The sequence below is a fragment of the Saimiri boliviensis genome, chromosome 8, assembly GCF_048565385.1.
Source record: "Saimiri boliviensis isolate mSaiBol1 chromosome 8, mSaiBol1.pri, whole genome shotgun sequence".
Classification (NCBI taxonomy): Eukaryota; Metazoa; Chordata; class Mammalia; order Primates; family Cebidae; genus Saimiri; species Saimiri boliviensis.
This window is the reverse complement of record NC_133456.1, coordinates 39,799,220-39,817,057: the sequence shown is the minus strand read 5'-3', so window position 1 is coordinate 39,817,057 and position 17,838 is coordinate 39,799,220. Positions and strand designations below refer to the sequence as shown.

Here is a 17,838-nt window from a genome sequence, read left to right as displayed (position 1 = left end):
AGAATAAGCAGTATTTTTGGCCTAGTCATTGAGATAGAGTTGTAAGGCAGATATTGCACCTTGCTGTAGAATCAGATGACTGGTATCTCAGTTCTCTTAATTCCATCAACAGCTTTGTTACTTCATCTGAGGAATATGAATAGTGCTGTTTCTACTTACCTCACATGGTTGAGAGGAGAGTAGAATAAGACAATATTTTATAAACAGTGAAGTGAAGCTCTTTACAAGTGACATTATTTCTTATGTGGTTTATTAATGTTTTTATGTTAGGACATAAGGTTGACTTTCAAAGAATATATATCTTCTGTCTTCGTAAAATGCATTGTATGTCTTTGCTTCTCTAATTTGGCACAATTCTAGCACTAGTCTTTGGATCAAAGACCCTTGTGTGTTAGTTACAGCTCTGTCATGATCAAATTAGTACTATGACCATGAACAAGTAAGTTACTTTATCTCAATGAGCCTCATTTTTCTCACCTAAACCGCCCATGGCATGCTGGAGCTAGAAATTTGCTGCAATTTTAATTAGATAAGAAGAAACAATTATTTTAAATAAAGGATGGTACATTGCTCTTTCAGTATAATGCTTGTGGGACTGGAGTGCTTCAGTCTTTGAAGAGTGACTAGGATGTGCTTAACTTAGTCTTAATTCTGAGATTATCTTAGGCTTTTCTATAATTTTAAAAACATAATTTACTGGCAGGCCAACAAATTAATGTAACCATTTTATTTATCACTTAAGTTTTAATCATTTAAAATACTAGTTTATGCTTATATTGAGACATTATTAGACCACAGAGAATTTATTACTTTAGCATCTATAGCTTTCATTCTCCTTATCCTCTAGTATAACTTTTTGTTTGATTTACTAAGCACAAGTACTGAAAATGTTATCTGTGATCTTCAAAAGCATGAGAATATATTTATAAAATTTTGTAAAATGCAGAGAGCTACAAGGTATATTAAACCTATCTTTGTTATAAGTAAACAATATTTAAAATATATGAAAATATTGATTTTTTTGATCATATCACTGAAAAAAATAAATGCATTTCCTAAAAATGTAATGGTGGTTTTGTTTATTTCAGATGGCAAAATTTAAAATGGTCTGTAGGTTGAAAATATTATCTGGTGAATATTCTAAGAGTGCTAGAGCTTTTGAAAATCAGTTTGGAAGTATTTCTAAAAGTATAAACTTTTTTCATTATGACACTTTGGAGGAAAGGTGACACACATTTGACTTTCTCTAAAATGTTGATGGACATAGTCAAATATTAAAATGTGCATTGCTTAAGTAAAGTCATATACTGGATTATTTAATTTCAATTATTCTATTTTAATTTCTTCTTTAAACATGATTGGTTCTACGTAGGGGAACGTTTAAAAACCAATGTTTACTTTTATTTTCATCTTTCATAGATTAATGGCAATGTAAGAAGTGAATTAAACATGTAGGCTCGTATAAATATATAGTATGAAGAAAATATTCTCAAACCTTATGAGAACCTTGATTTTTTTTTTTTTTTTGGCTTTTTTTCTTTCCTAAATGTGGCAATCACATTTTTTAACCTTTGCAATGCAGGATTGACCTTCCACCCACACATAAACCACCTCCTGTGTATGAAGAACGATCCCCACCTTTGCCTCAGAAAGACCTATATCAGGTATGTGTTCATGACTACACATAAGATAATGTAAAATACAATAAAAAATACTAAGACATTTATATTATTTCTTTCAAAATGTTGTTTAGTCATTATGCATTAAAGATTACATAGCAATACCTCAGTTTTAACATGCTCAATCATTTCTCTGAAACATTTAAGAGACTGAATTTTGTCAACAAACAAGAAAAGTTATGACTAGTACAGATAAGGCAAATCCACATTATATTAGGCTTTTTACTAAATACTTGTTGAAGATGTACTGTTAACACAGTTTTATTGACATACAGATTTATTGTAAAATAAAAAGTAGAAAATGAGTATCTATTGAGTAGCATGAAGGGCTTCTTTTCCTTGGAGTGTACTGTATTTTATTCTGTTTTGGAATCAGTTCATATTAATTCATGTGAAAGTACTGATTCAGTGCTTTTATCTTGTATTCTATACCTGTATTAATGTGCTGTGCTTGGTATTTGGGAAAGATTAAACTATCAATATTTGAAGTCTCTGATTCTCAACTTTAGTGGGGTTTTTTTGTTTGTTTGATCTTTTTTTCTATTACCCATATAACATACTGGATCTCTAAACCTGTACTAGGGTTTTATAACCTCTGGGGGAATAGTCTATAATACTTTCCTCCTAAAGTATGTCCTGTATCTGTAGCCTGAATAAGGCAAACCATTAGCCTATCGATTAATTGATTTAATTTAGTTGAAAAATTTTAAAGGAATGTTTCTGCCAACCAAGATGTCTTCAGCTTCTCTTCCTTAGCTGACCATATAGTCAGTCTACTGACCAAGCACGGGGTAGGAAGGACCATTCCCTGGCACGTGCACCGACTGTTAGCAGATGCTAGCTTTGTCATCTTGCACAGTTAGGTGTGAAAGATGGTAAAACGTGCCATCTTTGCAGATTTCTTGTTCTCAAATAAAGATGCTAGTGAAAATGTGCCATCTTTGCAGACTTCTTGTTCTCAAATAAAGAGTATAGTCTCACTTCTCTTTTGGCAAATAAATGAAATAGACAAGTGGTGTGAAATGTTACAAAATTCTTTAGCTGGAGCTCTTGTTTTTGGTTTTTTTGTTTGTTTGTTTGGGTTTTGGTTTTTTTTTTTTTTGCCAGTTAGATTCCTGAAAAAGTAGCTCATTAAAACATTCTATAGATTCCTAGATGAAGTCAATCTACTTTTCGTAATCAATTACCTATAGGTATTAATAGTTCTGTAAATTGCCTATTTGCATCATTTTTCAAATTTTTGGTTACTTTTTGAACTTTGCTTCTCAGATTAAGGAACTCTGTGATGTGGATAGTAATCTTTTGCATTGTATTCATCTCTTATTTTTTAACCTTGCAGTGTCACACAGAAAATTTTAAGTTTTTATTTAGTAAAAATATGTTTGTTTCTTTCCTTTTATTTGTTGGAAGTTGTGCCTTGTCTGAAATGGCTTTTTTCCATTTCCTTCTCTCTCCCTGAACTAGAGTGTAAAAAAAGTCTTAGAAAACTAATAGTTTTATGATTTATGTTTCATTTTAATCTGAACTGTATTAAACTTGATAATGAGGTAGAAACCTGTTTTTTCCCCCAATGGGATGATCAGTTGTCCAAATATTTTAAATTACTTGTACTTTTGTATGGTTTGAGAGCACTTTTATCCTAAAATAAATTCTTATACATATTAGATCTGTTTCTGAACTCTCAATTTTGTTATATTGCTATGTCTTTCTCTTCTGAAACCAAGATACTGCTATTTTAATTGTTTTATAATATAATTTGATATTCAGTAAATATCCTTATCTCTATTCTTCCTTTCAAAATTTTTCTTGACTTTTCCTTTACCTGTCTACTTCAAAATTACCTTCCCAGATTCCATAAAAATTCCATTGAACCCAAGAATTACTTTATTAAGAATTGACAACTTTATGATAATGTTATTTCTTTCCATCTAGAAACCAGATACAAGCCTCTATTCTGGTGGTGGTGGTGGTGGTGGTATGTGTATGTATGCTGGAATAAAGTCTCTTTTCTGTTATGTGCTTTTCACATTCCTGTTAGGTTTACTTTAGACATTTTAAGTACTTTGATAGTCACTGGGATTTCTCTTCACCCTCCTCCCATGGATTTTTTTAAGTTAGCTGTCATTAGCCTACAAAAATGCCTTTTTAAAAATATGAATTGTATATACAGCCTCTGTTATCAAATTTCTGATTCATTCTAATGGTTTTCATTTTATTTTATTGCATTTATTAGGAATATAATCTATTTGCTGCAAATGATGGTGCTCCATTTTATCCCTTGCATATTGTGATTTCTCAGGGGAATACATATGAGAGGCTTCTTTATGTTGTTCAGTTTTAAATCTGATATGAAATAACTGAACACTAGTATAGAATTTGCTTACATTAAAATTTTTGAAAACACTGCATTCTATTAATAGTGCTATTTTTTGGCTTTGAATTAGAAGAATTATAAAATATTGTAAAAAATATTTTCCAAACCTCCTAAAATGATCTAGGGAACATTTTCAGAAAAACATATTTAATGTTTTGAATATAATTGGATTTCTGATATGGAAAAATCTGAATGTAAATGTAAATCTTCTAGAATATTCTGTTTCAGCCTAAAGTAGCATTTAATCTTAGGAATCATGACCAGGAGGAGGCTGAGGCAGGAGAATTGCCTGAACCCAGGAGGCTGAGGTTGCGGTGAGCCAAGATCGCGCCATTGCACTCCAGCCTGGGTAGCAAGAGTGAAACTCCGTCTCAAAAAAAAAAAAAAAGAAATCATGACCAGGAGATTCCATGGAATGGATATTTATTTGACTCTACTGAGAATGATAATAGGAATTTCAGTCTAGCAGCAATATTATGCGGAATGAGGCTTTTGAAGTTATTTTTACAGTGCTGACATATCATGTTAATAAAAGCTTTTCAATCGCTTGAACTATCATGAGATTTTCTCTTCTGTTTTCACAGAAGTTATCTGTCAGATGATTTTTGGTAAATTTTTAATTTTTAACAACCCTGAAACTGTTTCATGAACAGTATTTCATGTATAAGAATACACATATCAATTTTCGTGACTTAAGACATTTGGTTTATATATACACAAATACGTATATATTTGTGTATATGTATATTTGTTTATACACAAATAGGTATATTTGTATGTGTGTGTAAATTTTCTATATGGTGAAATGTAATATGTTCATAAAGTAGTTGTATGAATGACACAGAATATAAAAAGCTTATTGATATGTTTTTGGATTCCACATAGCAACTAATCTTAAGAAACTACCACTTGTAGCATTTTGGTTTAGCATTGAATAAGTATTTTACTAATTATTTGAAGGCTATTGAAGTAGTATTCCTTTTCCCACTTACGTATCTGTATGAAACTTTTTTTTCTTTGTATACTTCAACTAAACAACATATTATGGTAGACTGAATGCTGTAGCAGATATGAAAATCAAACTTTTCTCTTTTGACCGAGATACTGAAAGATTTATGAAATTTAGAAGATACTATTTATATTAACATATAATAGGTGTCCTATTCTTTTTAAATGAATTAAATTTTTTAAAACTCTTAGTTTAAGTGAATAACATGATAAATATAGCTATTACTCCTATAAATGGAAAGTGCTTTGGGTTCTCACAATATAAAAGTTTATAAAGGGGTCCTGGGGCCAAAAATTTGAGAACTCCTGTTGTAAACTATAAGCAGTATGAAGGCAGGGATCATGTCACTGTTTAGTACCTTATTCTTAGTTCATGACACAGTGCTTGGCACATGTACATGCCTGATAAATTTTTTTTTAATTTGACAGATCAAAATTGTATATATTCATGATAAATAACATGCAATGCAATGTTTTATGTGGAATAACTAAATCAAGCAAATTAACATATGCATTACCTTACATACTCTGATATAAAACAGTTTTTGAATAAGTAGGTGAAGGAATTAAGCCCTTCTTTATATCCTCTTCAGTTTATGATCTGTGAAAATTTCTCTATCTTTTATAATGTCTGTATCACAGGTACTGTATTTCAGTATATTTAATGTCAGTGTCTATAATATCAGTGTATCAACTACGAGATAGCAACATAAAATGTATGAAAAAGAACAGAGAAAAAGAGACTATCGAAATATTTTAAGATGTTAGCGATTATCTTTATAATAGACTTCTCAGTGAATATTATTTTTGTTATATTTTCTGTAGTTTCTGTTTTTTCTGCAGTGCCTTCCCTTCCTCTGTAAGTAGCCTTTTAGCATAGGAAAATAGAAATCTATTTGAACACCTGAGTCACTGGCCTGGAGTGTTAAGTTGGTCATACTGGTTATGCATTGTGTCAGCAATATTAACTATATGAAAAAACTGAATTTCTTTCCAAAAATTTACTATAGTATATATTGCATTCTTTAGCAAATGTTTGTAAATATTCATGACAGTGTAGAAAAAGAATGTTTTTACATTTTTTGAGGTGTATAGGTAATACATACAAAACAATATAAGGAGGTATTTTTCTGAGGTCTCATTCCCATTCCTATTTACCCTACTGCATCTACAGATAACCGCTTTTATTAATTTATTTGTCTTGGTACTGTTTCTTAAGCATAGACAAGAAAACACACACAAACACACTAAAGTGCATTTTTATCTATTTCCCCCTTTTATAAGAGGTAATGTATACATATACCATGTTACATATCTTGCCATTTTCTCTAAAATATACTGGAGTTCTTTTATTATTGAGATGTAGAGAGCATTCTCATTCTTTTTTCTGTCTGCATAGTATTGGAATGTGTGTATATTATATAGCCTGTAATGTCAAAAGATTTTAATAAACCAATGATGCTATAACGAATAGTCTGGTATATATGCTCTCATGTTTGTATGCAAGTATAATCTGCAGGGTAAATTTTTAAATTTGATCTTGCTACATCAAAGAGTAAATGTATTTATAGTTTTGATAGATATTGCCAAATAATCCTCTATAAAAATTGTACCATTTTGGACTTCTACCAATATTATTTTAAAATACCTGTTTCTCCACAACCTCACCAACAGTACACCTCACAATACAATACATATGTATATGTATTGCACTTGATTATTGCTAATCTGATAGGAATGGCAGGTACATATGATTGTAATTTTGCAATCTTTTATTAGTTTCTGCATCTTTTCAAGTGTTTAAAAAGCGATTTTTTTTCCTGAAAATTGTCATTCTTTTGTCTTATTTATTAGACAAAATTATGATGAACTTGTAAACGTTTTATAAGTAGATGTGAAAATATTTTCTTTTGATTCCAGAATGAATTGTATGTGCATTGCTCCATGATACCCAAATCTGGCAAAAACAGTTTAGTAAAGATGAATCATACATCCCCATTGGTTTATGTTATAAGAAGATTAAGAAAAGCACAACAGTTAGGCTTTGAGCTCAAATGTTACTAAACTTTGTGGTTTTAAGAATTTAAGTTCAAGGGATAAGTCCCTCCAGGTATTCTGTTACAATCAGGCCATATTTAATTTAAGCCTTTCTTGAACCCATTCACTTTTCTACTCTGTGTAGTTTCATACATTTTCATTGTATCTTTTTAAATGTCTTTTTTCCAATACATCATTGCCATCTTTCAATAATAATTTTTAGGTAGACTTATTTTATTAGTTATCACTGATGGTCTTATTTTTTCCCAAGATCTGAATATTTTAACATGTTTCTAGACACTACCAGTAGTTGTGATCTTTGGGATTAGGGAAGGGAGGAAAGAATATGATAGAAGAGTTAACATTTTTTTCCAAATCACAGGAAAGTATATGACTAAATGGATTATTCAAGTTAAGTATTGAGTGTTAATAGCATGGTATTCCCCTTGAGTAGAAAAAAGTTTTTATCTTTCATATTGCCTTCAGTTAATAAGTACTGTCAATTATTCAGACAGGTAGTGAAAGTATTGTTGGGCCTTATTCTACTCTGAGGTGGAAAAAAATTTTTGTGATCAACAGAGCTTGGATAAAATAATGATTTATAAACTAATTTTAGTTGGGGAAGGACCTTCAAAGCAAAAAGAAATACTATTTAAAAACCTAAATATCTAAACATTTTTGTCAAGAATCATAAAATTAAAGGAGATACAGTTGTGACACGTAAAGTATAAATGATTGATGTCTTTATCATATCGAAGCTTTTGCTATCTATTTTATAAATGAGAAAAAGATAAGGCTACTTTATGAGGTTTTATAGGGATTAGTAAACTAATATATGCTACATCCTTCGAATAGTGCCTGACACACAGTAACTATTGTGTATCTGTGGTTATTGTTATTTAAAAAGAAGCTGTATAATTCTTGATAAAAATGTTAAAGATGCTAAGCAGTTAAATTATTTCAATAAGAAAACAAAACTGATGCTACTTTGATTTATTTAAGTTCAGCATATATTTCTTTTGGAAATATTGATACCTTTATTATAAGCTTAGTAGTGCTTGAAATGAAACTAGAATATATGGAGTCTACACTTTTTGATTCATAGTAGTGTTTTGATTTTCTTCCTTGTCATTTATCAGATAAATATTTCTTACTATGTGCCAGTACTGAGAATATGTAGTTAATAAAAAGATGAAAAAAATCGTCTGTGGAGCTTACATTTTAGTTGATGAATGGACAATACCTATGATGATAACTTTCTTACTTTTTAAGAAGAGCTTTATTAAAGTATAATTAGCACACTAAACTGCACATATTAAAAATGTAAATTGAGTATGTTTTACATATACTGCACAAACACACAGTATACCTGGCAGATATCACCACAATCAAAATATTGTACATAGCCATCATTTCTAAAAGTCCTAGTGCCTCTTTTATAAATGAGAAAAAGATAAGGCTACTTTGTGAGGTTTTATAGGGATTAGTAAACTAATATATGCTACATCCTTCTACATTTCCCCCCTCTAGTTCTTTACCAGTTTCTCTTTCATATCCTTGGGAAACTAACCACCGATCTGCTTTCTGTTGTATATTAATTTACATATTCTCCAATTTTACACAAATTTTATACAATATGTTCTCTCTTTTGGTCTTGATTCTTTATATAAACTTTATATAGTGATTTTGAGATTCATTGATGTTGTGTTGATCAGTAGTTCACTCCTTGTAGGTAGCTATAATATACTACATTTTGTTTATGTATTTATCTGTTGGTGGAGATCTTTGTTTCTAGTTTGGGACTATTACAAAGTTGTTATGAACATTTTTGAACAAGTCTCTGTGTAAATATATGCTTTCATTTCTCTTGGGTAAACACCTAGGAGCAGAGTGACTGGATCATATGGTAAGTGTGTATTTAACTTTCTAAGAAAATACCAAACTGTCATGTTAAGTGGTTTTACAATTTATGTTCCTATCAGCTATGTGAGTTGCTTCATACCCTTACCAATACTTGTTATGGTCAGACATTAAAAATTTTAGATATTCTAATAGTTGTGTGGTTGTATTTTATTTAAGTCTAAATTTGTATTTTTCCTAGTTACTAATATGTAGAACATTTTTTCATTTGCTGGTTTGTCATCAGTTTACATTCTTTGCTGAAGTATCCGTTCAGACTTCATTATTTATTTATTTTATTTCATTTTAGATTTTGGGGTACATGTGAAGAACATGCAAGTTTATTGCATAGGTACACACATGGCAGTGTGATTTGCTTCCTTCCTCCCCTTCACCTATATCTGGCATTCTCCCTATGCTATTCTCTCCCCACCTCCCCACCCCGCACTGTCCCTCCCCTATTTCCCCCCTACAGACCTCAGTGTGTGATGCTCCCTTCCCTGTGTCCATGTGTTCTCATTGTTCAATACCTGCCTATGAGTGAGAACATGCAGTGTTTGATTTTCTGTTCTTGTATCAGTTTGCTGAGAATGATGGTTTCCAGGTTCATCCATGTCCCTACAAAGGACACGAACTCATCGTTTTTGATGGCTGCATAATATTTCATGGTGTATATGTGCCACATTTTCCCTGTCCAGTCTATCATTGTTGGGCATTTGGGTTGGTTCCAGGTCTTTGCTATTGTAAACTGTGCTGAAATGAACATTCGTGTGCATGTGTTCTTATAGTAGAACAATTTATAATCTTTTGGATATATACCCAGTAATGGGATTGCTGGGTCAAATGGAATTTCTACTTCTAGGTCCTTGAGGAATCGCCACACTGTCTTCCACAATGGTTGAACTAATTTACACTCCCACCAACAGTGTAAAAGTGTTCCTATTTCTCCACATCCTCTCCAGCATCTGTTGTTTCCAGATTTTTTTTTTTTTTTTTTTTTTTTGAGATGGAGTTTTGCTCTTGTTACCCAGGCTGGAGTGCAATGGCACGATCTCGGCTCACCGCAACCTCCGCCTCCTGGGTTCAGGCAATTCTCCTGCCTCAGCCTCCTGAGTAGCTGGGATTACAGGCACACGCCACCATGCCCAGCTAATTTTTTATATTTTTAGTAGAGACGGGGTTTCACCATGTTGACCAGGATGGTCTCGATCTCTCGACCTCGTGATCCACCCGCCTCAGCCTCCCAAAGTGCTGGGATTACAGGCTTGAGCCACCGCGCCCGGCCCCATTTCCAGATTTTTTAATGATCGCCATTCTAACTGGCATGAGATGGTATCTCAATGTAGTTTTGATTTGCATTTCTCTGATGACCAGTGATGGTGAGCATTTTTTCATATGTTTGTTGGCCTTGTTTAAGTCTTCTTTTGTAAAGTGTCTGTTCATATCCTTTGCCCACTTTTGAATGGGCTTGTTTGTTTCTTTCTTGTAAATCTGTTTTAGCTCTTTGTAAATTCTGGATATCAGCCCTTTGTCAGATGAGTAAACCGCAAAAATTGTTTTCCATTCTGTCAGTTGCCGATTCACTCTAACGACTGTTTCTTTTGCCATGCAGAAGCTGTGGAGTTTGATTAGGTCCCATTTGTCTATTTTGGCTTTTGTTGCCAATGCTTTTGGTGTTTTGGTCATGAAGTCCTTGCCTACGCCTATGTCCTGAATGGTTTTGCCTAGATTTTCTTCTACAGTTTTATGGTGTTAGGTCTTATGTTTAAGTATTTAATCCATCTGGAGTTAATTTTAGTGTAAGGTGTCAGGAAGGGGTCCAGTTTCTGCTCTCTGCACATGGCTAGCCAGTTTTCCCAACACCATTTATTAAACAGGGAATCCTTTCCCCATTGCTTGTTTTTGTCAGGTTTGTCAAAGATCGGATGGTTGTAGGTATGTTGTTTTGCCTTCGAGGCCTCTGTTCTGTTCCATTGGTCTATATCTCTGTTTTGGTACCAGTATCATGCTGTTTTGATTACTGTAGCCTTGTAGTATGGTTTGAAGTCTGGTAGTGTGATGCCTCCCACTTTATTCTTTTTGCTTAGAATTGACGTGTCTATCTGGGCTCTCTTTTGGTTCCATATGAAGTTTAAGGTGTTTTTTTTCCAGTTCTGTGAAGAAGGTCATTGGTAACTTGATGGGGATAGCGTTGAATCTGTAAATTACTTTGGGCAGTATGGCCATTTTCACGATACTGATTCTTTCTAACCACAAACATGGAATGTTTCTCCATCTGTCTGTGTCCTCTCTTATTTCTTTGAGCAGTGGTTTGTAGTTCTCCTTGAAGCGGTCCTTTATGTTCCTTGTTAGTTGTATTCCTAGGTATTTTATTCTCTTTGTAGCAGTAGTGAATGGCACTTCATTCTTGATTTGGCTCTCTTTAAGTCTGTTATTGGTGTATAGGAATGCTTGTGATTTTTGCACATTGATTTTGTATCCTGAGATTTTGCTGAAGTTGCTTATCAGTTTCAGGAGATTTGAGCTGAGATGGTGGGGTCTTCTAGATGAACAAAGATGTTGTCTGCAAATAGAGACAATTTAACTTCCTTCTTTCCTATTTGAATACCCTTTATTTCTTTTTCTTGCCTGATTGCTCTGGCTAGAACTTCCAGTACTATATTGAATAGGAGTGATGAGAGAGGGCATCCTTGTCTAGTGCCAGATTTCAAAGGGAATGCTTCCAGTTTTTGCCCATTCAGTATGATATTGGCTGTTGGTTTGTCATAAATAGCTTTTATTATTTTGAGATACATTCCGTCAATACCTAGTTTATTGAGGGTTTTTAGCATAAAGGGCTGTTGAATTTTGTCAAAGGCCTCTGCATCAATTGAGATTATCATGTGGTTTTTGTCTTTGGTTCTGTTTATGTGGTAAATTACGTTTATAGACTTGTGTATGTTGAACCAGCCTTGCATCCCCGGGATGAATCCTACTTGATCATGGTGGATAAGCTTTTTGATGTACTGTTACAATCGGCTTGCCACCAATTTATTGAAGATTTTTGCACCTATGTTCATCATGGATATTGGCCTGAAGTTTTCTTTTCTTGTTGAGTCTCTGCTGGGTTTTGGTATAGGATGATGTTGTTCTCCTAAAATGATTTGGGAAGGATTCCCTCTTTTTGGATTGTTTGGAATAGTTTCAGAAGGAATGGTACCAGCTCCTCTTTGTATGTCTGGTGGAATTCAGCTGTGAACTCATCTGAACCTGGGCTTTTTTTGGGTGGTAGGCTCTTAATTGCTGCCTCAACTTCAGACCTTGTTATTGGTCTATTCAGGGTTTCGACTTCTTCCTGGTTTAGGCTTGGGAAGAGGCAAGTGTCCAGGAATTTATCCATTTCTTCCAGGTTTACTTGTTTATGTGCATAGAGTTGTTTGTAATAATCTCTGATGATGGTTTGAATTTCTGTGGAAATGTGATATCCCCTTTATCATTTTTTATTGCATCAATTTGGTTATTCTCTCTTTTCTTTTTTATTAATCTGGTTAATGGTCTGTCTATTTTGTTGATCTTTTCGAAAAACCAGCTCCTGGATTGATTGATTCTTTGAAGGGTTTTTTGTGTCTCTATCTCCTTCAGTTCTGCTCTGATCTTAGTTATTTCTTGTCTTCTGCTAGCTTTTGAGTTTTTTTTATCTTGCTCCTCTAGCTCTTTCAATTTTGACAATAGGGTGACAGTTTTAGATCTCTCCTTGCTTCTCATGTGGGCACTTATTACTATATATTTTCCTCCAGAGACACTCTTTAAATGCATCCCAGAGATTCTGGTACGTTGTGTCTTTGTTCTCATTGGTTTCGAAGAACATCTTTATTTCTACCTTCATTTCATTGTTTATCCAGTCAACATTCAAGAGCCAGTTTTTCAGTTTCCATGAAGCTGTGCGGTTCTGAGTTAGTTTCTGAATTCTGAGTTCTAACTGGATTGCACTGTGGTCTGAGAGACTGTGTTATGATTTCCGTTCTTCTGCATTTGCTGAGGAATGATTTACTTCCAATTATGTGGTCAGTTTTAGAGTAGGTATGATGTGGTGCTGAGAAGAATGTATATTCTTTGGATTTAGGGTGGAGAGTTCTGTAAATGTCTATTAGGTTTACTTGTTCCAGGTCTGAGCTCAAGTCCTGAATATCCTTGTTAATTTTCTGTCTGGTTGCTCTGTCTAATATTGACAATGGGGTGTTAAAGTTTCCCACTATTATTGTATGAGAGTCTAAGTCTCTTTGTAAGTCATTAAGAACTTGTGTTATGTATCTGGGTGCTCCTGTATTGGGTGCGTATATATTTAGGATCGTTAGCTCTTCTTATTTTATTGATCCTTTTACCATTATGTAATGTCCTTCTTTGTCTCTTTTGATCTTTGTTGCTTTAAAGTCTATTTTATCAGAGATGACAATTGCAACTCCTGCTTTTTTTTTTTTTGCTCTCTATTTGCTTGGTAGATCTTCCTCCATCCCTTTATTTTGAGCCTTTGTGTATCCTTGCATGTGAGATGGGTTTCCTGGATACAGCACACCGATGGGGTTTGGCTTTCTATGCAATTTGTCCTTCTGTGTCTTTTGAATGGTGCATTTAGTCCATTTACATTTAGGGTTAATATTGTTATATGTGAATTTGATTCTGCCATTTTGATGCTAGCTGGCTGTTTTGTCTGTTAGTTGATGCAGATTCTTGATTGTGTTGATGCTCTTTACCATTTGGTATGTTTTTGGAGTGGCTCGTACTGGTTGTACCTTTCTACATGTAGAGCCTCTTTCAGGAGCTCTTGTAAAGCAGGCCTGGGGGTGATGAAATCTCTTGAGTATTTGCTTGTTCGCAAAGGATTTTATTTTTCCTTCACTTAGGAAGCTTAGTTTGGCTGGATATTGTAATCTGGGTTGAAAGTTCATTTCTTTAAGGATGTTGAATATTGGCCCCCAATCTCTTCTGGCTTGTAGGGTTTCTGCTGAGAGATCTGCTGTGAGTCTGATGGGCTTCCCTTTGTGGGTAACTCGACCTTTCTCTGTGGCTGCCCTTAGCATTTTCTCCTTCATTTCAACCCTGGTGAATCTGACGATTATGTGCCTTGGGGTTGCTCTTCTTGAGAAATATCTTTGTGGTGTTCTCTGTATTTCCTGGACTGGAATATTGGCCTGCCTTGCTAGGTTGGGGAAGTTTTCCTGGATAATATCCTGAAGAGTATTTTCCAGCTTGGATTCATTCTTTTTGTCACATTCAGGTACACCTATCAGACGTAGATTAGGTCTTTTCACATAGTCCCACATTTCTTGTAGACTTTGTTCATTTCTTTTTACCCTTTTTTCTCTAATCTTTCCTTCTCATTTCATTTCATAGAGTTGATCTTCAACCTCAGATATCCTTTCTTCTGCTTGGTCAATTCGGCTGTTGAAACTTCTGCATGCTTCATGAAGTTCTCGTGTTGTGTTTTTCAGCTCCGTCGATTCACTTATATTCCTCTCTTATGTTATCCATTTTCATTAGCATTTCTTCAAATCTTTTTTCACTGTTCTTAGTTTCTTTGCATTGGTTTAGAACATGTCCTTTTAGCTCACAGAAGTTTGTTACTACCCACCTTCTGAAGCCTGATTCTGTCATTTCATCACACTCATTCTCCATCTAGCCTTGTTCCCTTGCTGGTGAGGAGTTGTGATTCCTTGTAGGAGGAGAGGTGTTCTGGTTTCGGGTGTTTTCATCCTTTTTGTGCTGGTTTCTTTTCATCTTTGTGGATTTATCCACCTGTCGTCTTTGTAGTTGCTGACTTTCAGATTGGGTCTCTTGAGTGGACGTCCAGTTTGTTGATGATGAAGTTATTTCTATTTCTTAGTTTTCCTTCTAACAGTCTGACCCCCCTGCTGTAGGACTGCTGAGGTGTACGCCAGGCCCTGCTTGCCTGGGGGTCACCTGTAGCAGCTGCAGAACATTAACGGTTGCTACCAGTTTCTTCTTCTGCTATCTTTGTCCCAGAAGGATACCGCCAAATGTCAGTCTGATCTCTCCTTTATGAGGTGACTCTTTGGATATACGGGGGTCAGGAAGCTGCTTGAGGAGACAGTCTGTCCGTTATAGGAGCTCAAGTGCTAAGCTGTGAGCTCTGTTGTTCATTCAGAGCTACTGGGCAGGTATGTTTAGGTCTGCTGCAGCAGAACTCATAAACCCCTTTTTTTTTTCCCCAGGTGCTCAGTCCCAGGGAATTAGGGCTTTATTTATGAGTTTTCATTGTGCTGCTGTCTTTTTTTTTTCAGGGCTGCCCTGCCCAGCAAGGAGGCAGCCTAGTCACTGTCTGCCTGCAGAGAGTTTGCTGAGCTGCTGTGGGCTCCGCCCAGCTGCCTTGTGAACTTTCCTGCAGTCCTGTTTATATGGGTGTAGTTAGAACTGCCTCAGCAATGGTGGCACACCTCTGTAATGGCGGACTCACTGTATAATGGCAGGTTGCCTTGGCAGCGGCGGGTTGCCTAGGCAACAGCGGGCTGCCTCAGCAATGGCAGACAACCTCCATAGTGGTGGAGTGCCTTGGTAATGGCTAATGCCCCTCCCCCACAGAGCTGTACTGTCCTGGGTTCAGCTGTGCTTGCTGTGAAACTCTCAACCCAGAGCATTTCCAATCGCTGTTTTTGTGTGTGTGGAGTGGGGGGTTGTGGGGGTTGGACCAGCCAAACCTGATCACCTGGCTCCCTGCCTCAGAACCTTATTTTTTTTTAGTTGACTGGTGGACTCTCTCCCAGGTGTTCCAGTTGCCTGTTGGATCTGTGTGATTTCCCGTGCGGCAACTCACTGCCCCGGCTGAAACAGTGGCGCTGAGATTCGTGGCCCTTTTTTTTTTTTTTTTTGCCTGGGAATCTCCTGGCCTGGCTCCCTGATTCAGTCCTCTTTTTAATCAGATGAATGGGCAACTGTGCCTTCCTGGGGCTCCAATCGCCAGCTAAAAGGGCACCCAGACCTGTGTATTTTGTATGGAGAACTGCTGCGCCAGGGCACCGGCAAAGCAGTGGTGCTGGCCAAAACAGCTGCGCTGACCAAAACAGTCGAGCTGGCCAAAACAGCCATGCTGGCGACCTGTGGAGCTCCTCCACCTGGGAATCTCCTGGTCTGTGGGCAATAAAAATCCGTCTGGAAATGCCGTGTCCACTTACCCTCTGCACTTTCACTGGGAGCTGTAATCCTGAGCTGTTCCTAAATAACCATCTTGGATCTCCTGTCCAGACTTCATTTTTATTGGATCATTTTCTTATTTATGAGTTTTGAGAGTTCTTTATATATTTTAGATACCAGTCCTTTGCTGGCTATATGACTTGCAGATATTTTCTCCTGTTCTCTTGCTTGTCCTTCTCTTTGACAGTGATTTTTTTTTCTTGATATGGAATCTTACTCTGTCACCGGGCTGGAATGAGGTGGTGCAATCTCGACTCACTGCAATCTCCACCTCCCAGGTTCAAGCAATTCTCCTGCCTCAGCCTTCTGAGTACCTGGGACTATAGGCACATGCCACCATGCCCAGCTAATTTTTGTATTTTTAGTAGAGACAGGTTTTCAACATGTTGGCTAGGATGGTCTTTATTTCTTGATCTCATGATCTGCCTGCCTTGGCCTCCCAAAGTGCTGGGATTACAGGCATGAGCCACCTCTCCTGGCCAACAGTGACTTTTTAAGAGAAAATCTTAATTTTTATGATGTTCTGATTATATGATAACCATGTAGTGCCATGCTTCTGTCTCTGGACTGGGGGTGTGGAGAACCTAATTTTGTTGTCATTTTATTTAATCAAAATTTGATTGACTCATGAGTAAACAGAAATAAGGAACCATTGAAGTTATATGTGATAAGCCAAGTACAATGAAATTTCCTCACAATTTCAGAGTACCTAGTAGCTTTCTTTATAAAAACAATCATGTTTATATATTGGGAGCAATTCATTTAAACAAAGAAGTCTGGACAGAGGGCCGAGCTATTACAGATGTTCAGAACAAAGCAGCTAAATTGTTGTCAGAGAATGGACATATTATTTGTGAACTAAATTTTACATAGCCAATATCAATCTAATTTTACTTTGAATTTGGCCATTTAATGTTCTTTTTACTCTGGACAGATGGTTTTTCTGAAGTTCTTTTGATATGTTAAAAATAGAAAATTGATCTACATATGGACTTTTGAGAGAATAACATCAATAATACATTAAGATAAATGTTACTCATATGTCCAGACTTACAGTCTTCATCCAGTTATTCAGTAAATTGTAGTAAGCATTGCTCAGTGATTTTTTTTTTAGACTTCTCCTTTAAAGTAGATTAAATGATAGCATCTTTGGCTAAATTAAGGCTTCCCTAAATGGAGAGTTGTCCAAGGTAGCTGTCTTCATATTGTGACATGAGCAATGCCAGTGAGAACTCAGTGCCTGCCTGCCTTCCCAGGATTAAAAATTAATAATATCTGTTACTACCTGTTTACATTAAAATACCAATGGGGAGACTCTCTCAGGCTATTGATTATTATCAAGACACTCCTTGTGTATTAGCACAGTAATCTTATATCCTAGAATGTTTAGGATTGTCCTGATTTTACTTATTTATGTTCTAGTGCCAGTGTGTATTTAAGTCCATCTAGCCCGACTTTGAGTTCCTAAATAATTATGGTGTTATATTAACTCCTGTGATAGTGATTCCACTGAAAACATGACTTTTCTTTTAGACATTTGTCTCTTATCACCAGCCCTCACTGGTGCTTAAAGCTCTCAGTACTCTGAAAGTGTCTTAGAACAAATTTATTGAATACTTAGCACACTTTTGTTTTTGAATCTATTCAGATGCCTTA

At 35.4% G+C, this 17,838-nt stretch overlaps 1 protein-coding gene across 1 annotated transcript in view; it reads left to right on the top strand.

Annotated features, from left to right (window-relative positions):
• The window catches only part of NECTIN3 (nectin cell adhesion molecule 3), a 145,306-nt gene that overhangs the window by 77,748 nt on the left and 49,720 nt on the right, over positions 1-17,838 (top strand). Inside the window, exon 7 of the mRNA XM_039477601.2 lies at positions 1,583-1,664. Within this exon, the coding sequence (XP_039333535.1) occupies positions 1,583-1,664 (82 nt within the window). The remainder of the gene's footprint in view (positions 1-1,582; positions 1,665-17,838) is intronic.